The 25328-nt window shown below is 39.5% G+C and overlaps 1 protein-coding gene across 1 annotated transcript in view; it reads left to right on the top strand.

The window, feature by feature from the left end:
- The window catches only part of LOC124280749 (malonyl-CoA decarboxylase, mitochondrial-like), a 33893-nt gene that overhangs the window by 4724 nt on the left and 3841 nt on the right, over nucleotides 1-25328 (top strand). The window contains 11 exon segments of the mRNA XM_046716730.1: nucleotides 7925-8068; nucleotides 10399-10539; nucleotides 12578-12730; nucleotides 16879-17043; nucleotides 18223-18376; nucleotides 20669-20754; nucleotides 20756-20844; nucleotides 22993-23045; nucleotides 24368-24514; nucleotides 24517-24571; nucleotides 24573-24595. Coding sequence (XP_046572686.1) covers nucleotides 7925-8068; nucleotides 10399-10539; nucleotides 12578-12730; nucleotides 16879-17043; nucleotides 18223-18376; nucleotides 20669-20754; nucleotides 20756-20844; nucleotides 22993-23045; nucleotides 24368-24514; nucleotides 24517-24571; nucleotides 24573-24595 — 1210 coding nt within the window.

The following is a 25328-nucleotide window of genomic DNA, read 5'->3' as shown; positions in this document are numbered from 1 at the left end:
CGATCCCCGACCGCGTCATACCAAAAGACGTTAAAATATGGTACTTGTTGGTCCCTGCCTGGGGCTCGGCATTAATGGGTACAACAAGGACTGGTCGGCTCGGAGTCAGTATAATGTGTCTGAGTGGGGTATTCATGCTTCACTGCGGCATGGTATCTCAGTGGGCTAGCACTATAAAACCAGCTTAAGTCTGGGCTCGTACAAGTAGCCGCACTTACATATACACATGAATGCACATTGTCATATGAGCGAACTATTCTCAAGCACGATGTTAAACCCAATTTCACCTCACCTCACCTTCTTTTATTCCCGTATTCTGTGATTGCAAAGTGCAGGGTCCTGATCCACAGAACAATCGTAGCGCTACAACATTCTAAGCCTATGATAAACAATAGAGTTACGACAGGTCGTAACGTAACAAACACTTTGTGGATCGGGCCTTGTACTGTAAAACCAAACATGAAGCCTTTTCTTCTTTACTGGTCCTGCTGTCAGTGATATATACCTTACTTCTTCCACATGTCAGGTCAGTTTTTATTTCTTTATTCCAATTTGGGATGTCTTACTGACGTTTGCTGCAGATTTGGGATAGTATATATTGGTCTCTGGTCAGGTCAAGTAAGCTGTTTGCATTCACTTATTTCCTTTCCTGTCACTACCTGATTCTTTCCTATTTGATATCTACTTAGAGAACTGAAGGAATCAGTTTGACTAGGTCGCAAAAATCCCACATAACCAACTTGTACTAATATAAAAAAAACAAGAAAAACCCACATCCCCCCAAAAAACAACAAAAAAAAAAAAAAATAAAAAAAATTTAAAAAAATAAACAAGAAAAAAAAAGAAAGAAACAACAACAACAAACAAACAAACAAACACAAACAAAACAAATACCAACCAAACCACCCTCTAGTATAGTTCCCCCTGCAACTTCTGGCAAATTTCCAAATTCAAACTTTATACACAAATTAATTCTGCAACCCTAACACCCCCTTAAGATTGCTCTATCTTTGTGTCATTATCACCCCTCCTTTGATCAAACCCGAAATGGCCTGTGTGCGAAATACACATTATATCGGAAAGACCACGATCAATTTCCAAATCATCATCATCAGTTTGACTGCATGTCTGTGCTATTTGTTGTTGAAGTTGAATAATTGTACACCTTAAATGTGGAGCTCACATGTAAATCTTTTGATAGATAGCATTGTATTGTTATGTGGAATGGCAAACAAAGTACATATCGTGACAGAAATCTGCAAATAATATTTGTTGGCTGGATAGTATTACCACTGATCATTATCAAATACAGTCGGACCCGGACGGAGAATTATCAAACCATTCCCATAGATTTCCATTGAAAAATGATCCTGCTATCCGGACAGAAAGCTCTGTATGCATGTGCATATGCATATGCATGTGTTTGTTACCCCACGAGTAAGTGTATACATTGTTAATCTCTCGGGAGGCGGTTTGATTTGAATTGATTAATTACCCATCAAAACACTAGGGACGCGTGCCACTTCAGTTGTTAATTAGGATTTAGCAGGTGTGAGAACATCTCATCAGTAACGAAAACACAGGTTAATTAGGATTAGGATTAACTCAATTGTAATTGTACTGTATATAACGTCTCGTCCATATACATCGTCAATACGTTTTACTTGTTTGATCCAGTTAACCGGACGTCTCACTATCCGGACAATTTCTGAGTGTAACCAAAATGTCCGGATAAACAGGGTTCGACTGTATTCTACAATGCGCAGAGGCTGCATTGGCTGGAAGCTTCAAATTCCTGCATTTAAGAGATTTAGTAAAGTTAGTTGATGTTGGGCAATTTGTAGCCTTGTATTAGTCTTTAGTTCACAGCTGTCAGCTTGAGACTGAAACAGTCAAAGCCAAAGATTTCATCAGCTGGCAAACTGATGCCACATTTTTTCATATTTTTTTTTATTTCAAAAGATCCTTGAAGTGAACTACCTCCGAATAGTTAGACCAATAATGGTTAATATCATTTAGCTGCATGGGAATTCAAGGCTTCACTTCTTACACTAAGTAGTATCTTAGTGATTAAAGCATTCATGCCAAAGACTTGGGTTTGATTCACACATGGGAAATTCTTCAGGTAACTCTTGAAACTTGCTGGCCATGTTAAAAGTAGTCTGTCCATGGCCTTCATTAAACATTTTTCAACAATGATATTGAGATCTACTAATTAATTCTATAATTTAATTTTTCAATATTTAGATTGTCTGGTCATAACTTGCCTTAGAAACAAACTGCACGTCTGTTGGACAGGTTAACTCGAAACATATCAGTCAGTGTTAAAAGTTGTTATTACACATACAGGCTAGGATACACAGGTGATTAATTTTGTGATAATTGCATATGTGCTTTTCAGTGATTCTGAACGTTGATTGGTCAGCTAAGCAGAGAAGAAATATGATTGGTTGACGGAACTACTTTTCATGATCCAAGTTCATTGACAACTTTTACCGTTTCATTGATAATTATAATGCGATGTACTCATGCCGAGACTTAAAAAAGAAAACATAAAGGCTTAAGAATATGAATGCTCTTTTTATTAGACATTATTATTTTACAATAAAATTGTGTTATAAGTAGTCTTTTTAAAATAAATAATCTTTAAAACAAAAAAACAATCGTTTGCATTGTTTGTAAACAGACATGGCCACCATTAGGCTAACCCTGATTAAGATCAATGACCTAGTTACAGTTGATGGTGACCTAATAGGAAGAGTGATAAGAATTTTACAGCCCTTGAATTCCTACAACCTGTTTGTTGTTAAAACTGAATTCGGGGAAATAGAAGCAGCAAGATACCGTAAAGGTGTTACCTGAAAGTGTGACAAGTGAGTCTGCCACGGCATCCATGCCATTGAACCAGAAAACAGCTACTTTCTTACCGGAATCAGTGCTAAATGATCTTCAAGATGACTTTTTGAACAATGAAAATGAAAACACTATGAAAAAAGAGATAGGCTCAAATTTCTGTCGAACAATGAAAATGAAAAAACTTGGCTCGACATTAACTTGGTAAACAAATTCCTTCGGGAAAGTTTGCATGACAGTAGACAGCTTCAAGATATCCCCCAACTGAACTGAATACAATTTTGTGCAAGTTCTTCATTTCTGCGAGGAAATCGGACGATCAGAGTATGAACCATCTACTTTGAGAGGAATCAAGGGGCGTATTGAACGTCACTTGAAATGCCATGATTATGGGCACTTGTTAGCCGACTCTGTTCATTTCATTAAACTTCGAGATGTCTTGAACTCCAAAATAAAATCATTAAAGAAACAAGGTAAGGGCAACCTACCTCAAAGAGCGGATCCTGTTTCCGATTTAGAGCTGAAAACACTCTGAGAATGTGGACAGCTTGGTACTAGTACTCCGGATAGTCTTTTGAACACACTTTGGTGGAACAATACCGTCTATTTCGGCCTTCGATCCGCTACCCCTCACAGGCGCATGCTTTGGGGAGATGTGACATTAAGGAAAGATTCAGAAAATGATGCGGAATGTCAAACAAAAACCCGGCAGGGTGACCAGTGTCGTGATGTGGCTCCCAAGGCATGTGCTCAACCCGGGGACGAGTGTTATCCGGTAGCTGTGTACAAGCGGTATCGGGATTTGAGACCCAAAGATTATTGCAACCCAAATCATCCTTTTTATATTGCTACCAATACACAGTTTGGTGTCAAATCTGGGAACACGTGGTTTAAATGCCAACCTGTTGGAAAAAAAAACTTGGCTCCATCATGAAAAAAATGGCAACCAAAGCTGGACATTCCTGCGACAAACGTTTGACAAATCATAGCCCCCGAAAATGTCTCATCCACACCCTCTCTGACAATGGTGTACCAGGACATCAAATCATGCAAATTTCCGGGCACAAAAATGTTCAGTCAATAAACAGTTACTCTTCAATTAATGAGAAACAACATCAGCCCATCAATAAATTGTTGTCAAACCCATGTAACTCCACCACTCTGCCCACTCAGCCTCAGCCTCAGATTGCCATCATGACATCACAGTCTTTGTCGCATGCCGTAATTCTTCATTCTGTACATACACTATTCTCAGGTCCAATTAATGGTGGTGTATTCGACTTGAACATCTCGAATGACTCCACGTGTTAGTCGACTATCTGCTCCAAAGAGGCGTATTCTTCCCATTGATTCGGATACCGACTAGAGTTATCCTTCTTGGAAATGCTGGACTCTACTGGGACCAATGACTGTAACACACCTTCCACAGAGCAAAATGTTGTTTAATCTTCAAACTTGTTGAGTTTCTTGATAGAAAACCTTTTCTAGATGTATTCGTGGGATGGTTGTCTTTTAGATTTCCCAAGTTTTAACCGTTGACTTTCCCCAAAATTGACATAGTTTTTCCCAAGTGTGTTTCAACGCTACACTGTCACTCAGACACACGTCCAGTCATGAATGAACAATGTTCTGGCTCTGACTTGATCAAATAACGTTTTGCTCTTACTAAATTACATTGATGGGTATTTAAAATATCATTTTACCATATTAACAAATGTTAATAAATTATTCCATAAAAATATTTTTGTTGTATTTTAAAGCGACTTTGAACATTATTTCAACTAGTTATATCACTCACTGGAGAAGTTAGTTGTTCTCTAAATATTTTACAGGCGGTTTGAGGTCATAAGTCCTATATAAAAAACCTTAATAACCTTCTGTAATGGTGATTTTGTATTCCTAAATAAAAGTTTCTGCAGGTATACTCAAAGAAATCAAAGTCCTTCTCTTGAGCTCATTATGGGTAAAAATAGAATAGAGTGATTACGGAAATATGCCTACAGAATTGGGTTGTTCTCTAATGAATGAACTTATCTTGAGCGAGCCACAGTTGCTATGCAAAAATAAAAAATCCAGCACTAAGTGAGATCAGACAAGGTCAAAACCTAAACAATTCATACACATATTTGATGGGTACAGGACATATAGCCTTACAAACATGTGGTCAATACAAAATTGTGTCCATTACGTATTTGTATCCAATAATCAGATATTGTGGTGTAAAAAATGCAGATGACATTGATAACAGTGTGTCAACTGTCTCAAATTTCCAGAGAGATACGACAGGGACTCAAGTATTTCTTTTTCTTTTATCTGAAGCAAGGTCTTGAATGTCAGTGATCAGGCTTATGACATAGATTTGGGAGCTGATATGCTGTATTACCTGGTGCGACGTTCTACGAAAGCCATTGAAACAACCTCTTTTTCCAGGAAATGGTTATAAATAGGTCAGTTAGCTTGCTGACAGCGTCAGAAATTGATCAGACTTGTTGAATAGACAATCTCCGGATTATTGACAGTTAGCTGACGCTTTCTTTGTGTTCTTTGTCTCTTTAAATAAGTTTAATGTTGGGATAGTGTGTTGGTTGTGTTGGGAGTGAGAATTTCCCATTCCAGCTACCAAGTGTTTGTTATGATTATGTATTTATTCCTGGTTGATTGACTACACATCCTACACAACATGTGGTATATTTGGGATTACACTTTCTCAGTAAAGTAGAGTTTCGAGTTTTGGGGGGTATCATTTTGGACTCCGTCTCTGTGGCCATCCGTCCCTGCAAATTCGTCTTTTGCTGGAACAGAACATAAAAAGTGTTCAATATTTCTTCACCAAACTTGGCACATAGATAGGTCTCGTAGTGAGCTGGTGCCTTTTGCATGTCTGAATAAAATATTGTTTGCATTTCCATGGCAACAAGTTTGACTTCAACTGAAATTGGTGGTAGTGCTCTTTTCCGGAAAAGAAATTAAAAACCTTTCAATACTCTCTTTCCACTTTGTGGGTATCCAAGAACCCAAAGACATACATCAACAGTACCACTCTATATCAACATTACCGAGGTACATCAAACCGTAATTTGACATAGTCATAACTAGTTGACATATTCAGTATTTTACCATTGCTGGGGATACTGATGACTTTGTCTCCTTTTGCCTCTTTACAACAAGCATGGGTTGCTCAAGAACTATACTAACCCAGATCTTAACAGGTCACATAAGAAATGAGGTTAACCTCAAGTTAACACTGCGACTGTCATCTTTGTGATGGACTCCCATATCCTGCTTCAACATCATGACCGTATAACATAGATAGTTCACTTTGTTGTTAATCACTGGCTTCCAGACCAAGATATAAATATTTAAAGGCTGCTGTGGTGTTATATAAAACATTTATTCACTGCATGTATTTACACTCTGTATCAATGTCTAGGTCACCAAAGTGGATTTGTTCTTGTAGATGTTAAGATTATTGTAATGTTTAACAATTGTCGCCAAATATATATCGGAAGTTACATTGAAAATTCCATTTTAATGACGGGGGTGGTGGAGTAGGATGGTGGTTAAAGCGTTTGCTCATCATGCTTAAGATCCGGGTTTGATTCCCCACATAGGTACAATGTGTAAAGCCCATTTCTGGTGTCCCCCAGCCGTGATATTGCTGAAATATTGCTAAAAGCAGTGTGAAACTAAACTCGCTCGCCCTTTTAATGACCAGGGCCCACTTGCACAAAGCGATTTTAATACTACAATGATCATAACTCCAATACTCTAACATAGATATAATATTGTCTTAGTACTAAGATCACTTATATTTGTGCAAGTGGGCACAGGGCTCAGTTCATTTCATCTGAAAACTAACTTTTTGATGCCTATTTTGTCCTCAGACAAAGCAGTTTCAGGGCTTCAGATAAGGGGCGTATCGGTGTATGTATGGATATAAAATAAGCACAATATGGTAGGAAATAATTTATAAAACGTAGCAGATACGGACCACAGCAATGGTGTACGGTTTCAGAATCATTTTTAGACGTATTTATCTGAAAAAGTATTGTTTTATTGTTTACTGACCTGTTTACACAAGAGTAGCAATGTTGTGGTGCATATATGAAACGAAACACAAGATTACTGATACGCCATTAAATTCCATTCAGTACTCTAAATGTACTCTTATTGTTTTCCAGTACTCCTATATTAAAAAAATAAGGAGTACGTACTCCTGATCATGAAAAATTATCTGGAGCCCTGAGTTTGTTATCATATTTGCACAATCCTGTTCTTGGTAGACCTTCAAGTCAAGGTTTATCTGTTCCTCAGGGCAGTGGGGTAGCCTAGTGGTTAAAGTGTTCAACCCATCACTCTAAAGACCTGGGTTTCATTCCCCACATGGGTACAATGTGTGAAGCCCATTATGGGCTCCAGCCGTGATATTGCTGGAATATTGATAAAAGCAGTGTAACACAAAACTATCTCCCTCACTTTATGTTCCACAATCAGATAATAGATGACTACTTTTCACTGGATGTTGCACACATGTTCTCATTATCGAAAAGAGAAACCTGCGCAGAAGACCGGATCTGATGTAATCTATATATTCCCAATAAACCAGGCCAGCTGTTGCCTCGTAATGTAACAAGTATTTATTGAAGGTTGACCAATAAATAATTGGGATCTAAAAATAGTGCAGACATTTCTAAGTACTAACAAAACTATTAAAAAATAACTTTGATTCGGACATCATAAATTATATTGACCATTTCAACTTTAATTTGTACTCATTTCTAGTTGTATATTTTCCATTATGAAGTATGTACATGTAGTTACTATGGTTACTCTGTTTGCAGCAATCAAATTATAGGCCTGCCACACAATTGGTAGCAGTGTTTGCACCAATTTTTGTTGACAGAACCATGGTTGTTTGTCTCCATTGTGTTAGGGGCAGTAGGGGGTAGCCTAGTGGTTAAAGCTTTCTGCTTTTCATATTGCTGGAAGATGAGGGTACAATGTGTGAAGCAGACCATTTCTGGTGTCTACCTACTACTACTACTACCCTGATATTGCTGGAATATTGCAGGCCAAGTGTAAGTCTTTCATCAGCTTTTACAGGAATCTAAATGCTCAAGGAGACAGAAGCATGTTTTTGAGACTGATGGCTGAACGATATGGAATAAACCACGACTATGTGATGCAGTTGTCTAGGAACCTCCCGGCGGCTCAGGTAATCAGGGCTTGATTAGATGATTAGTCTGCCATTTGATACCTGTCACTTGGTGTAACAGTCCCAATTGATACCTAGAACTTGTGAAGATAGTCACATTTAATACCTACAACTTGCAAAGACAGTAAAATTTGATGCCTAGAATTTGTGAAGACAGTACCATTTGATACCTAACACTTGTGAAGATGGTACTATCTGATGCTACCCGGGTAGAATTGATCTTCAGTAACCCATGATTGTCGTAAGAAGCAACTAACAAGATATGGTGGTCAGGCTTGCTGACTTGGTTGACACATGTCATCGTATCCCAGTTGCGAAGATCGAAGATCAGTTCTAACCCGGACCTTCACGGGTACTTAGAACTTGGGAAGACAATGCCATTTAATACAGATACTTTGATACTTGGGAAAACAAAGCCATTTTATTCCTTGCACCAGGGTGGCGTTGTACAAAGTACCTTAGCGCTAACACTACCTTAAGTCTATGTTAAGGTATGGGAGTTACGGTTGTCTTAGCGCTAAGACTACGTACCTTAAGTCTATGTTAAGGTATGGGAGTTACGGTCATCTTAGCGCTAAGACTACGTACCTTAAGTCTATGTTAAGGTATGGGAGTTACGGTCATCTTAGCGCTAACACTACCTTAAGTCTATGTTAAGGTATGGGAGTTACGGTCACCTTAGCGCTAACACTACCTTAAGTCTATGTTAAGGTATGGGAGTTACGGTCACCTTAGCGCTAACACTACCTTAAGTCTATGTTAAGGTATGGGAGTTACGGTCACCTTAGCGCTAACACTACCTTAAGTCTATGTTAAGGTATGGGAGTTACGGTCACCTTAGCGCTAACACTACCTTAAGTCTATGTTAAGGTATGGGAGTTACGGTCACCTTAGCGCTAACACTACCTTAAGTCTATGTTAAGGTATGGGAGTTACGGTCACCTTAGCGCCTAACACTACCTTAAGTCTATGTTAAGGTATGGAGCACGGTCTTAGCTTAAGACTAATACCTTAAGTCTATGTTAAGGTATGGGAGTTACGGTCATCTTAGCTAACACTACCACCTTAAGTCTATGTTAAGGTATGGGAGTTACGGTCACCTTAAGCGCTAACACTACCTTAAGTCTATGTTAAGGTATGGGAGCTATACGGTCACCTTAGCTAACACTACCTTAAGTCTATGTTAAGGTATGGGAATTACGGTCACCTTAGCGCTAACACTACCTTAAGTCTATGTTAAGGTATGGGAGTTACGGTCACCTTAGCGCTAACACTACCTTAAGTCTATGTTAAGGTATGGGAGTTATGGTCACCTTAGCGCTAACACTACCTTAAGTCTATGTTAAGGTATGGGAGCTATGACCACCTTAGCGCTAAGATCACTTTGTACAACGGTACCCTGGGCAAAAGGATGCAACAGTATGCAAAGGTTATATGCAGACTGAATGTTATTATTTCAGCAAAACTTTTATCTCAAAGGTTTCTCTGACTTCAAAATTCAATGTTGCCACCATGGCAGAGATTTTCAAAGTCAAAGTTTGCACCATAACTTGGCCGATATTGGTGAGGATGTAGTGGGGACGTTACTACTTACTTCACCATGGGTTGCCTGGTTTGTTGAAATCTGGTTCAGAACATTTTAATCAGTAAAACCAGGGGAAAAACTAGACAAGACAATTCTTGAACAAGTTTGACAAGACACCCATGTTTGGGTGTACCTATTGTAATTTAATTGTGCTAGCAATTAAAAGACATTTGAACCAATTTGATGAAAGTTGTTTCCCATGACTTAAGATGAGCTGCTGTGATGTGGACTGACTGGTTGACTGAGTTTGGTTTTGCCGCTTTTAGCAATACTCCAGCAACATCATGGCGGGGGACCAGAAATGGGCTTCACACATTGTACCCATGTGGGGATTCGAACCGGGTCTTCGGTGATGAGCCAATAACCACTACTAGGCTACCCACACACTTTGATGTGGAATGTTTATCTCAAGTTTTATTTGAGAGTCATAATTCCTTATTTCATTATATTTTTGATGACCGAAATTAATTAATTTTGTGAATTGTTCTGTGGTATTATTATATTTTGTTATGTTTTGTTATGTATATTTGTTGAGAAAAACAATTATCACTGGCTTTCTATGATGCCAAGGTGTTGTCAAAATAGTCTCTCAACAAAACCCCCCAAAAACATTGAAAGTCAAAACCCTCAAGCTAGTTTGCTTTTGATTACTATTCATATTAAATGCCTGTGGCATTGGAACTAAAACTTCCTCCGTCATATGTACATGTGGTTGTATTGACCTGTTTTGTTGTTCCTGAACTAGGACCGCAGTGAAGCGATGTTGTTGAAAACGGAGGAGAGGTTGCGAAGTGCTCTGATGCCACGGTATCAACAGTTGTTTGGTCAGATTGGCAAGGTGGACAGCGGGGTCAAATTTCTGGTGGACATGAGAGTGGATGTGCTGGTCAGTTGCACAAATTTTGGTGTTTCAGTCTTATTACATGATGGAAATGGTTTAAAAGAACATTGATCTCATATAACAAATGATAACAGCAATGTTTTCATATATTCATAGCTTTGGTACACATGCATTACACCGGACAACTACCTACCATATTGGATTAGGTCACAAACCCTATCCCTAAACCCCAATCCTAAACCTCTCAACTGACTGATTGACTGAGTTTGGTTTTACGCCGCTTTTAGCAATATTCCAGCAACATCTCACCAGAAATGGGCTTCACATATTGTACCAATTGGGGATTCTATGATGGACGAGCCAACGCTTTAACCACTAGGCTAAGCTAAACCTCTGAAAATAATAGTAATATAGATATTAACAGAAGCTGCGAATAATAGAATATAATCGAATGCATTTTTACCCACAACTTCATATCAATATGGACATTTTTCTTTCTGTCTGCATTTGAAATATTTCAGATATTTGTGGCAAAGACATGGCATCCTAACTGTAATGACAAGATATGAACATGTCATGAAACTGTTGCCATTTAGTTCGAACTGTTTATTTTCAAATATTTCACTCTTTACTTGCATCCTGCACTGAGCTGACAAGCTGTTTTATAACTAAAATACTCTTAAGGATATAAGGATCTCCATTTACTTTATCTGAGAAGGAAAGTCATCCCTTACATTTTCTGACTGCTAACAAATACCTTGAAAATTTGAGGGTAGATCAGGTGGTCAGCTTTGCTGATTTGGTTGACACATATCATTGTCTCCCACATAGTTATGCTAATAAAGTGGAAACTGCCTAAGTAAAGACTGCCTAACTAAACAGACCTGATAAGTAAACACTTTTCCTTGGTCCCGGCAAATTTCTTCATTATTTATCACTATTAGAGTCCTGTTAACTAAACTTGGATAAGTAAACAATACCGCTTAACTAAACGTCTTCTCACAGTCCCTGGAAGTAAATTACTTAACAAAAGAGACTGGATAACTAAATTAGTGATCACCACATAATCCGACATGAGGGGCAGTTGTGTCAGTCTCCAGTCAAACAAACATCCTACTTACAGCTCGCTGGCGTCAAGCAGTTGACAATACACTGACAACTGGAGGCCAGCCCTGATAAGTGGTTCATTGTTACATATGCATACATATACATGCATATGGTTGTCATTTGCAGATTTTTATAGGTTTGGATAAGTAAAATACCTGATAAGTAAACAATTTTGGCGAGTCCCTTGGAATTTTACTTATCAGGTTTCCACTGTATTTGTATAACGCCAATATCCAGCTCAGCTGCTCAAAGGCGCTTTGTTTTTCCTTCGATCACTGGATGTCAATCTCAACGGCACATCATATTATCAATCTCAACTCCCTGGGGAGCATTGAACTCTTGCAGCCACCAGGCGCACCGAGTTATTGCGGCTTTCCCATCCTTACAAGGGACCCATTCACAGCTGGGTGGACTGGGACACATAGTCACAGTACTTTGTCCAAGTTTACTGTCCATTGCTGTACCCACAACTAAGTGTTTGCACATATTCATGTGGCCACCATCTGGTCATTTACCAACATATTCGTGATTTCTATTAAGTGCACAGGGTTGTGTACTGTACACTAGGGGTTGTGAAAACACTGAAAGAGTGTGCACACAAAGTTGACTCCAAGGTTTTTACACCCGGTCACAGGTGGATTCAATCACGGCACCTCAAGCTCGCTCGATCACTAGCCTGGCGCCTTAGACAACTCACCCACCACGCCCCCAAATGCGTAGATCAGTGCTCATACTGTTGATCACTGGATTGTGTGGTCAAGATTCGATTATTTACAGACCGCTGCCACACAATTAAAGTGAGTGAGTATCTTTTAATGCTGCTTTTAGCAATATTCCATCAATATCACAGGCGGGAGACACCAGAAATGGCCTTCACACATTGTATGTGGGCAGGACACCATATTGCTGGAATATTGCTGAACAACAACGATAAAAATCTAACAGCCTGTTGAAGATTTTATGTTATGCTCCCCAGAACTCTATGTCGACCTGCACCAATGAAGTAGACATGGCGTACTATCAGTCTCTGAACCTGTCCCTCAAGGAGCTGCTGGTGTTGTGGTTCTCCGTGGGTCTTCTCAACCTCCAGCGGGTCACGTGGGAGTCACCTTGTGACATGGTCCAGAAGGTTTGTGCAGAATCGTACTCTTTACACACGCTGAGAAATGTAGTGTCACCGAGAATATGGTTAGGCTCGATATTAGAAAAAAATCTGGTGTGCTTGGTGGCAATGGACCGTTTTTTAGGTGTACCGTGTGTGTTTTACCCAATATTTATAGCGAAAGGTTGCTAATTCATTAGATCAGATTTTTTAATGACATAGATAATATACTAAGGGGTGGAAAACTATACCTGCCATCATTCAAGCATGAAGTTGCAAACTTGAAGAAACAATTAATAACACAACCAATAACATACAGATGCCGATTAAAGTAAAATAATATATGAGTGAGTGAGTTAATATTTAACGTCACATCGGCAATAGAAAATAATATATGAACACGTATTGTCAATCAAAAGGTACTAATTGGATCACCAGTTGACAGCTGGTCGATTGACCCACTGTGGACCAAGTCATTTCATTTAATGATGTTATTTTCTCTACAGATAAACATTTATGTGCATAAGTTGCATAAAAAAACAATTTCGGTTTGGGCTAAGCAAGGGTTAATTGGCTCTTTACAGCATTTGACTCAATTTTTAAAATAAAATGCACAAACATTATGTCAAGTTGTATTCAGCCCAATTGGTTGCGCATATTCTTTGTAAATGTTTGCAAAATATGATCTATTTATCCACATAACATACATCAAACATAGTCATACCTTGGCAGAAACCAGATTACTAATAATTTCTTACACTGATTTGTTTACATCTCTGTGATTGCATTAGGAGCTATACTCGATTGTCTTCCTGGCTTGTTGTCTGCGACTAACGGGATCGGGTGGTCAGGTTCACTGATTTGGTTGACACATTTCATCATATCCCAATTGCATAGGTTCATGCTTTTGATCACTGGATTGTCTGGCCCAGATTTGATTATTTACAGACCGCCGTCATATTGCTGGATTATTGCTGAGTGTGGTGTGAGACAGCAAACAAACAAACAAACAAACACTGGGGAATATCTCACAATTCTCAGCTCCATGGGGTTTACCCCCCTCAGGATCAAGGTTTGCTCTTAGCTCCCTGGGAAGTATGACCCTTGTCAGAGTGTAAAGGGGAGTATGATCCAGCCAATAGTTCAGTGGACATTTACTTTACATTCTCAACTTCCTGGGGAGTATGATCCAGCCAATGGATCAGTGCACATTTACTTTACATTCTCAACTTCCTGGGGAGTATGATCCAGCCAATGGCTCAGTGCACATTTACTTTACATTCTCAACTTCCTGGGGAGTATGATCCAGCCAATGGCTCAGTGCACATTTACTTTACATTCTCAACTTCCTGGGGAGTATGATCCAGCCAATGGCTCAGTGCACATTTACTTTACGTTCTCAACTTCCTGGGGAGTATGATCCAGCCAATGGCTCAGTGCACATTTACTTTACATTCTCAACTTCTTGGGGAGTATGATCCAGCCATCTGCTAGGGAGTATCACCCATCATATGGCGCAATGTCAATGTATGAAATAAGGGACTTCCGTCCGACCGCCTGAGATGGGGTAGATTTCTGACGGACGGTCTAAATTTACAGCTAGCCAGCCCTATGGTATGGTAAAAAATTTAGATAACATGTTCCATACATCTGAATAAATTCATCATATGTTATAATGTTTTTTGACAAATTGAGCATTACATTTAGACTTGACAATTACTGTTTGAACATTGAACTATCGTATCGCAAGCTCAAAGTATGCGTTGATAGTGATAGCTGACAGGCTACAAACGTTTTCTGTACATATATTTATGTGCAAGTATAAAACACAGCATATATTGAGAGATTCTTAGTACTGTTGATTAAATGAAATTGGATAAAAAAATAGTTTAATTAATGATGAATTGAGACACCAAATCAAAATATTTGGATTTTTGTGAGAAACATGATATGAAAATTGTAACAGGTGTTATTTATTAATTTAATGACATTTTCTGATTTTAATGATAGCAACATGTTACATGTGAACATGAGAACCTGAATTCAATTGAATCATATGCTATTTTTAAATGTTCAAGCTATGGTGCAAGCTGATTAATTTTCCACATGTTCACTTGCTAGTAGATATTAATAAGTTCAACATAATTTCAATTTTGACTGATCTTACACCATCTGTTGCACGTTCCACATCAAAGAAGAGGTCTACTCTGTGATCTAAGGGAGATAACAAATGAGTGGAAGTGAATTACCTCCCTTGTTAGAAGAACATCTCTTTGTTTTTCAAGATGGTTCAGGTGGTCAGACCCTGTGGTTTGGAATTCTTGCAGAATATTCTGATGACATCAGATGTATTATTGATATTAATCAATGGATTGTCTGCCCCCGAATGATATATTTTCTGGCCATTGTCAGTTGGCCATCAAACAACAATCGACTTGGATTGAAAATGCATCTGATTTTATAACCGCTTCACTGGGCATGTATACTACACTGCCGCACTACTCCCGCTTGACCGCCAACATGGCTGCTATCAACACAACAGATGAGATGGAAATGTTAATAATGAAACATTAATTAAAACTCAAAAATACAATTACATGATTTTTTCCACTTCATTTATTGGAGAGAACCTCTCCATTATGTTAGCTTCTGTTATGAGAACTCAATTACAATGTATAGGCCAAACCATAAACCAACAATATTTAACTTATCAGAAAGACTTGTAAATATGTATCGCTATTTTAACAAAATTAACAACAAAATGTTTCTAAATCATTTGCCTTAATGGTATGTATGTTTCCGTTTAGAATTGGTTACACAACATGAGATATCCAGTAAGTTCGAAGCATTTCCTAAAGATAAAACTAGTATCACACATTCGACACTTTTATGTGGAACTTCGCAAGATAAAATGAAACACCAAATTTATGCCACTGATACTCCCTCATGTCCTGTTGCATCATTCAAAAAATTAAACCATAAGAATCATGCTTTCTACCAGCTTCCTCACAAGACTGTCATTGTTGGTGATCCATGTTTATACACTTTAAGACCACTTTGTCACAATCCTCTTTCAAAGATGATGAAAACATTTCCCAAGGGATCCCAAGTTAGTCGCACTTGTACCAATCATTGCTTAAGGCCACCATTGTCAATCTTTTGTCGCATACGGTAAAAAAACCAAAAACAAAACAACTGTCCCATTTGCCTCTTTCCAAATTTCAAACTATTACGTAACCGCCAACAACTACATCCAAGAAATAAGTAAGACAGACCCTTCCATTATAGTGTTGCCAGGGGATACAGGACCACGGGACACCAAACAATAGGCTGGTTTCTGTCATGCATCGGTGGGCTTATGAAAACCATGCTGTTACATAGTAAATGATGGCAATGAACAAATAGTTGTTTTGTTTGGACAGAATATTTTTTGTTGCATTCTTTAAAACCAAATGCGAAAATAAACTACCACCCCTTTCACAGACAAGTTCAATTTTCCTCTCATTTATGCCCTGTCTTCCACAGAACGAAGATGTTCGATTTTAGATCGGTTATGGTAGAATGGAGACAGATAAACGTACTGTTTTTGAAAATTAGATAAATGTTTCACCGAATTGATAGTCTCTTAATTAATCATTTTAAAATGAAAACGGAGATTAGATTAATGCTAGTTCTAATTGATAATCTCTAAATGTCATTTGAAACACATATTGATAGCCTCTAAATTAATCATTTGTAGCTGAACGAGGTTTCAAATGAAATTTAGAGACTATCAATTCTGTCTAATATTTATGTCAATCGCCTCATTCTGTCATGTGTCAATCAGAAGGTTGCAGAATTTTCTCAACTGACGAGGTTTTCTTAAAACATACAACACAAGGTTATTCTTCCTACTTGTGATATATAATTCAAACCTGATGTGCAGTAAGTTTCGAGTGTACATAAAGCATTTTAGTTTGGCTATATTACAGCCCCTGTTAATATATTTAATCCTTTTAGTAAACTAACCCTTTTGTTATTTTCTGATTGAAAACAAAAGCCTAAAAAATTTAAGAGGATAAGTCCTTTACTTCTTTATATCATCATCGTCATTGTTGTTGTCGAGATCATCATCATCATCATCATCATCATCATCATCATACCAGTATTATCAGTTGTGGTGTTTCATCCCACAGATAACAGACTACGAGGCCGTCCACCCTGTAAGGAGCTGGACAGATGTCAAGCGGCGAGTTGGACCATACCGACGGTGCTACGTCTTCACCCACAACAGCATGCCTAGGGAACCTGTCGTTGTGCTCCATACAGCCCTTACAGACAACATCTCATCATCAATACATGTGAGGAGGGTTGATCTGGAAGTTGGTGTTTTGACGAAAAATAGATACAGAAACTGTCTGCTCGTTTGTCACATTCCGCGACTGGAGCATGATTTATACAATCCAGCAACATTGTGCAGAATAATGGAATCAAACTTTTTGTTGATCTTGATGCGCATTTAACAAAAAAACAATATATATATATATACACTTTCATCCATAGCTTGTAAACGGATTGAAAAAATCAGGCAAGTGAGTTTGTTAAAAACTTTCCCCTGTTCAACCAGCAGAAAATGGGTACCTGGTGGGATAAGTCTTATGACTATGACGTTTTAGTGCCAAAAGGCAGCCTGGGTTATCTGGGGTAGTAATGTCCATCATGTTGTATGTACTTAGAGCATGTCCATGCGGTGTGGAGCACAGTGTTATTCAGAAAATGGAAAGGTGTTAACACGTTATAAAAGAGGGTGAATGGACACATTTCTGAATTACAACTGTGTTTTTTCTAGCACATCTTAGCAAAATGAGATTAACTGTCGATGTAATGGATTTCCCAAAACATAATTAAATAATGAGCCAAATCCCATTGCCGAATTAGCGAAAACAGCAATGTGTGTTGTGGCCGCCATGGAAATTGGTCACATGACAGATGGTTTGATACAAAACAGATTACCGTGAAACGACTCGGAAAGAAATAATACAGCAGTATTTTATTTATTCATTTAGATTTTATTCACCAGTACATCATGAAGCCGAATAGTCACTAACACTCAATCATCTCATTCACAAATAACCCGCTTGTTTGAAATCACAAAGAGCTTCATATACAGTATAAGTGATTAGGCCAAATCGTCAGAATTCGGAACATAAGACTGATGTGTTTTTCATCTCTTCGGGGAGTAAACGGATTACTGTGTACTAGTATATCGCACAGATAGAGATTTCCTGTGAGTAAGCAATAATCGCCGCCTGACAGGTTAAGCCACTCTGTTTGTTTTCACTGCTATTAGTGGCGGCCAAAGAGACAGCTGGCAGTTCCGGCAATTACTGATTGCGCGAATAATTGACCGCGCGAAGTAGTCTAAACTGTCAATTCCGCGAAAATTGCACCACGCGAAAATAAGTACGTTTACAGTAAATGATTTGAATACTTCTGAATCTCAGAATGTTTGAACTAAAAGTAACAAATTTGTTCCTCAGTCCATCATCCAGTCTCCGGGGTTCCGAGGCAGCACCAGCTCTTCCCCTGAGGTGCCTCATCCCGAGGTCCTAGAGTCTCCCACAGAACATGAAGCCGAGGACCCTGCCAAAATAACCACCGCCGTCTTCTACTCCATCACGTCCACACAGAAAGGTAGGAGCATCATTCAAGCTGGGTGGTAAATCATGTGTCAGGAGTTGCTATTCTGAGTTTTGTCCCCTTGTTTCTCCAGGCAGAGATGCCAACCTCTAAGATTTAATCATAGTCGCTACGAATTTTAGCCTCAAACTACGTCAATACGATTACACTAGAAATTCTACAAAATTTGAAGAAAATTCATTGAAATTCAGATATATAGACAAAAACTTTTTTGTTGATTAAATACATTTTCGCCAAAAAGAGACAAGAAGAAATCTAATGCTGATACGTGTAATTTGGAAATCTGGTGTTGAAGGTATGTGAAATTGAATCTCACTCTTCATTAGTGTCATATTATCTTTCTCAGAATCTATAATGATTTTAAGTATTTAGTTGACTACTAATTTTATGGTCAAACTACTAATTTTGATCCTTGACACTACTATTTGCAACCCTTTGGGGTTGGCTTCTTTATCCAGAATCTGCTGATCAGTAAGTTCAGATTTGTTTGATTACAATTCTTGGTTTTCTTGTCGTGTTCCATCATAGTGGTAAACGTCTCTGACCTGTGCCCATGAGCATTGTGGGTAAGAAAACAGGACCCCCGGCAACCCATGTTTGTTGCAAGAGGTGATCTGGTGGTCAGGCTAGGTGTCTTGCTTGATGGTGTGTCACTGAGTCACATCTACATTTGATTATATAGTTGTTACTCTGTTGTCTCTGAGTGATGAGGGGCGGTGGGGTAGCCTAATGGTTAAAGCGTTGGCTTATCACTCCAAAGACCCGGGTTCGAATCCCCACATGGGCACAATGTGTGAAGCCCATTTCTGGTGTACCCGCCGTGATGTTGCTGGAATATTGCTAAAAGCGGTGTAAAACCAAACTCAGTCAGTCAGTCTGAGTGATGAATAACTGATACTTTCACAACAGATTCTTTTTCAGAAAAAACTATCATATGAGTGAGTGAGTGAGTGAGTTGTGTTCAATGCTACTTTTAGCATCATTAGGCCATAATACAAACATGACAGGATTTATACCTTGTGCCCCTGTGTTGAATCACACCGACCCCTCTGTCCAGAGTTTCATAGTTCCGTGTTATCAGCAGTAGAGGTGTGCAGTATGGCCAGTGTAAAGATCCACCTAAATTCGAATATGTATCACAATACATTTAAAAATTACTGGTTGCATTCATGCATAAGTTCATCTTGATGGCAAACAAGAAATATACAACCAGCTAAACTGAAATCATGAAATTCTCAAATTAGGAACTGATTCCTGTGACTTAAAAAAGAAGATTGTTTCTTGAGCAGCATTTTGTTTGCCTATATATTAATGAAACACTTGATAATATTCCAACTACGTGACGGCAGTCTGTAAATATAATCAGGTGTGGACCAGACAGAAAATATGATAAATATCATAACTATCGATCTACACAATCGGGATATGACGACATGTGTCAACCAAGTCAGCAAGCCTGACCACCCGTTAGTTGCCTTTTATAACAAACATTGGATGTGGAAGACCCAGATCTTCATTTGTGCTTCGACCAGCTCCCTGTATGTAGTATGTAGCCATAATAGGAATGTAACATGTTATATTTGGGATTACACTTTCTTTGTAAAGTACAGATTCTAGTACTTTTGTTGGGTTGAGTCCCATCCGGGATTCGAACCCACACCCTCAGAGTCAGGCACCTAATTGCCAGCACACAAAGTCAGATGCCAAGACCGCTCAGCCACCGCGGCTTCCACAAAAATGGAAGTCAGACAACTGGTAGTCTAGACTGCGGGCTTTGTGTACCCCTCTGATAAGTGTTAATTGGCATGGCTTCCACGGCCGAAAGCTATGAAATACACAATGCCATTTAGAAAGTGATCATTTTCGTGAAAGCCACGGTGGCTGAGCGGTCTAGGCATCTGACTTTGTGTGCTGGCAATTAGGTGCCTGACACTGAGGGTGTGGGTTCGAATCCTGGATGGGACTCAACCCAACAAAAGTACTAGAATCTGTACTTTACAAAGAAAGTGTAATCCCAAATATAACATAGGTTACATTTGACCACTTTCTAAATGGCATTGTGTATTTCATAATAGGAATGCTAGATAAATATGGAGGGGAAGTCTAATGTATTTTATTTTTAAATTCACATTCATAACCTATTCCATATGAAAGAATGTACACTATATTATAGTCTGTATCAAAATACAAGAATAGTCATTGCAGTAAAATGCAATACATAATTCAAGCCAATATTCATCATGCTCCAATGCTCAATAGTTTTACCTTTGTATTTGTGTTTTTCAGGTCTCCAGAGTGTTGATCTCGGAAACTACTTGATAAAAGAGCTACTGAAAGAGCTCCAGGTCTAATACCCACAAATAAACAAATTCTTCCAGTATGTCTCCTGTTCCAGGCTTCAGAGTGTGGCTGATAGGGGAGATAAACAAGGCACTACACACATCAGTGGTAGGTCTCCTGGTGTAGAGACAGTGTAGAAACGATAGGGGAGATAAACAAGGCACTACACCTCAGTGGTAGGTCTCCTGGTGTAGAGACAGAGTAGTAGAAACTTGATAGGGGAGATAAACAAGGCACTACACACATCAGTGGTAGGTCTCCTGGTGTAGAGACAGTGTAGTAGAAATGATAGGGGAGATAAACAAGGCACTACACATCAGTGGTAGGTCTCCTGGTGAGAGACTGTGTAGTAGAAACGATAGGGGAGATAAACAAGGCACTACACATCAGTGGTAGGTCTCCTGGTGTAGAGACAGTGTAGTAGAAAATGATAGGGGAGATAAACAAGGCACTACACATCAGTGGTAGGTCTCCTGGTGTAGAGACAGTGTAGTAGAAACGATAGGGAGATAAACAAGGCACTACACATCAGTGGTAGGTCTCCTGGTGTAGAGACAGTGTAGTAGAAACGATAGGGGAGATAAACAAGGCACTACACATCAGTGGTAGGTCTCCTGGTGTAGAGACAGTGTAGTAGAAACGATAGAGGGGGAGATAAACAAGGCACTACACATCAGTGGTAGGTCTCCTGGTGTAGAGACAGTGTAGTAGGAAACCGATAGGGGAGATAAACAAGGCACCCTACACATCAGTGGTAGGTCTCCTGGTGTAGAGACAGTGTGGTAGAAACGATAGGGGAGATAAACAAGGCACTACACATCAGTGGTAGGTCTCCTGGTGTAGAGACAGTGTAGGTAGAAATGATAGGGAGATAAACAAGGCACTACTAATATCAGTGGTAGGTCTCCTGGTGTAGAGACAGTGTAGTAGAAATGATAGGAGATAAAACAAGGCACTACACATCAGTGGTAGGTCTCATGGTGTATAGAGACAGTGTAGTAGAAACGATAGGGAGATAAACAAGGCACTACACATTGATCAGTGGTATGTCTCCTAGCTGTAGAGACAGTGTAGTAGAAACGATAGGGGAGATAAACAAGGCACTACATCAGTGGTAGGTCTCCTGGTGTAGAGACAGTGTAGTAGAAACGATAGGGGAGATAAACAAGGCACTACACATCAGTGGTAGGTCTCCTGGTGTAGAGAGCCGTTGTAGTAGAAATGATAGGGGAGATAAAACAAGGCACTACACATCAGTGGTAGGTCTCCTGGTGTAGAGACAGTGTAGTAGAAACGATAGGGGAGATAAACAAGGCACTACACATCAGTGGTGGGTCTCCTGGTGTAGAGGCTGTGTAGTAGAAACGATAGGGAGATAAACAAGGCACTACACATCAGTGGTAGGTCTCCTGGTGTAGAGACAGTGTAGTAGAAACCTTGATAGGGAGATAAACAAGGCACTACACATCAGTGGTAGGTCTCCTGGTGTAGAGACAGTGTAGTAGAAACGATAGGGAGATAAACAAGGCACTACACATCAGTGGTAGGTCTCCTGGTGTAGAGACGGTGTAGTAGAAAATGATGGGGGAGATAAACAAGGCACTACACATCAGTGGTAGAGGTCTCCTGGTGTAGAGACAGTGTAGTAGAAACGATAGGGGAGATAAACAAGGCACTACACATCAGTGGTAGTCTCCTGGTGTAGAGACAGTGTAGTAGAAACGATAGGGAGATAAACAAGGCACTACACATCAGTGGTAGGTCTCCTGGTGTAGAGACAGTGTAGTAGAAACGATAGGGGAGATAAACAAGGCACTACACATCAGTGGTAGGTCTCATGGTGTAGAGACAGTGTAGTAGAAACGATAGGGAGATAAACAAGGCACTACACATCAGTGGTAGGTCTCCTGGTGTAGAGACTGTGTAGTAGAAACGATAGGGGAGATAAACAAGGCACTACACATCAGTGGTAGGTCTCCTGGTGTAGAGACAGTGTAGTAGAAATGATAGGGGAGATAAACAAGGCACTACACATCAGTGGTAGGTCTCCTGGTGTAGAGACAGTGTAGTAGAAACGATAGGGGAGATAAACAAGGCACTACATCGGTGGGTAGGTCTCCTGGTGTAGAGACAGTGTAGTAGAAACGATAGGGGAGATAAACAAGGCACTACACATCAGTGGTAGGTCTCCTGGTGTAGAGACTGTGTAGTAGAAACGATAGGGGAGATAAACAAGGCACTACACATCAGTGGTAGGTCTCCTGGTGTAGAGACAGTGTAGTAGAAATGATAGGGGAGATAAACAAGGCACTACACATCAGTGGTAGGTCTCCTGGTGTAGAGACAGTGTAGTAGAAACGATAGGGGAGATAAACAAGGCACTACACATCAGTGGTGGGTCTCCTGGTGTAGAGACTGTGTAGTAGAAACTGTGCCCTTGTACTCTGCTTCTGTGTACAGGTCACCCAACTATGAAAGTGTTGTGGTGTGACAAAGTAAGTGGAGTTTCTGTGATCCTGATACTGCCCTTAATTGCCCCTGCTGTCATAATTTCCTGGAGGTTGATTGCCCCTATAATAATAATTTCCTGGAGTTTGATCACCCCTACAATGATAACTTCCTGCAGTTTGATCACCCCTACAATTATTTCCTTTAGTTTGATTGCCCCTACAATAATAATTTCCTGGAGTTTGATTGCCCCTACAATAATAGTTTCCTGGAGTTTGATCACCCCCACAATAATAGTTTCCTGGAGTTTGATCCCCCCTAAAATAATAGTTTCCTGGAGTTTGATCCCCTACTATAATAGTTTCCTGGAGTTTGATCGCCCCCACAATAGTAGTTTCCTGGAGTTTAATCACCCCTACAATAATAGTTTCCTGGAGTTTGATCCCCCTACAATAATAGTTTCCTGGAGTCTGATCACCTGCAATAATAGCTTCCTGCAGTTTGATCACCCCTACAATAATTTCCCGGAGTTTGATTGCCTCTACAATAATAATTTCCTGGAGTTTGATCACCCCTACAATAATAGTTTCCTGGAGTTTGATCACCCCTACAATAATAGTTTCCTGGAGTTTTATGCCCCCACAATAATAGTTTCCTGGAGTTTGATCACCTCCTCAGTAATAGTTTCCTGGAGTTTGATGCCCCCACAATAATAGTTTCCTGGAGTTTGATCACCCCCACAATAATAGTTTCCTGGAGTTTGATCCCCCTACAATAATAATTACCTGGAGTTTGGTCACCCCTACAATTAAAATTTGCTGTAGTTTGATTGCCCCTACAATAATATTAATTGATCGCTCCAAATGTTATGGTATGTAATAGTTTAAATGCCTGCACAGTCATGGTGTCCAGAAATTCAACCGCCCATATTGTCTTAGTTTCCTGGCGTCTACTGCCACAACTGTCATGGCGCCCATGGGTTTTACCTGCCTGTTCTGACATGTTTTCCAGAACCCCTGTTCACCTTGATCATGATTCTAGGTCTGTCAGCATGCTTGTGGGTTTCACCAAAGTAGTAAGCATCAGACCTGCATCAGTTCAGTCTTTCCTCTCACATCATGCAAAGAAAAATCTTGATATATAAAATTAGAATAGCTTTCAAAGCAGTGTGTATCCATCCAACTCTTCACATTTCAGATATCGGAGAGGTGATAGAAGACAACCTCCTCACTAGCTCTGAGCTGGAACAGCTACAACCTCCGGGGAAGAGTCCAAATCCTCTGGAGACATTTAAGCATTGTATACAGAGTCACCAGTGGCTGAACAACCCGACCTCAGCGATATGCTCGTTAAGAGACCGCTGATGAGGTTGTGTGCCCAGTACCTGTATGTTGAAAAGAGGAGGATATGCACTCAATCCTGTTGGTGAGAATAGCTGCTCTCTCACTTTAAACATTCTAAATTCTGTTGGTGAGAATAGCTACTCTCTCTTTTAAACATTCTTAATTCTGTTGGTTGAAAGATAAAAAAATCTCAGAATATCAGATCGAAGTTCTTCTGCAAAACAAAGATCTGAGTACATGCCATCTCAGGTCATGTCAGAACAAATTCTTCCCAAACTTTGACAGACCGATGAAATGCTTAACAAAGAGGTTGACATTAGCCAGTCAGAAAGCAGTTTCCTGAGCTGTAACGGCACTAATCTCAAATGTTCAAAAATGAACAAAAGAACATCCTGGAATGTCTTAATATATGGCCTAGATTTTTTGGCGATACTTCCCAAATACTACCGGATCTAATTATTGTGTTTCAAATGTTTATCCCATTAAAGCAAGAGAGATATCCAAAGATTTTTGAAGGACTTTACAAAGTCCTTAAGTATAATACTTTATGGATGACACTGCTTTATTATGTTATGATGCGACGGTGGGGTAGCCTAGTGGTTAAAGCGATTGCTTGTCACGCCGAAGACCCGGGTTCGATTCCCCACATGGGTACAATGTGTGAAGCCCATTTCTGGTGTTCCCCCGCCGTGATGTTGCTGGAATATTGCTAAAAGCGGCGTAAAACCAAACTCAGTCAGTCAGTCTTTATTATATTATGATGTGACGTTTAGGTATAGCTTCTTATACCGTTGTCAAGCAAGAGTAAAGTAATA

The sequence above is a fragment of the Haliotis rubra genome, unplaced genomic scaffold (assembly GCF_003918875.1).
Source record: "Haliotis rubra isolate DU_JTF1 unplaced genomic scaffold, ASM391887v1 Scf273, whole genome shotgun sequence".
In the NCBI taxonomy this organism is placed as follows: domain Eukaryota; kingdom Metazoa; phylum Mollusca; class Gastropoda; order Lepetellida; family Haliotidae; genus Haliotis; species Haliotis rubra.
Note: the sequence above shows the minus strand (reverse complement) of the source record. Positions and strands in the feature narration are given on the sequence as shown.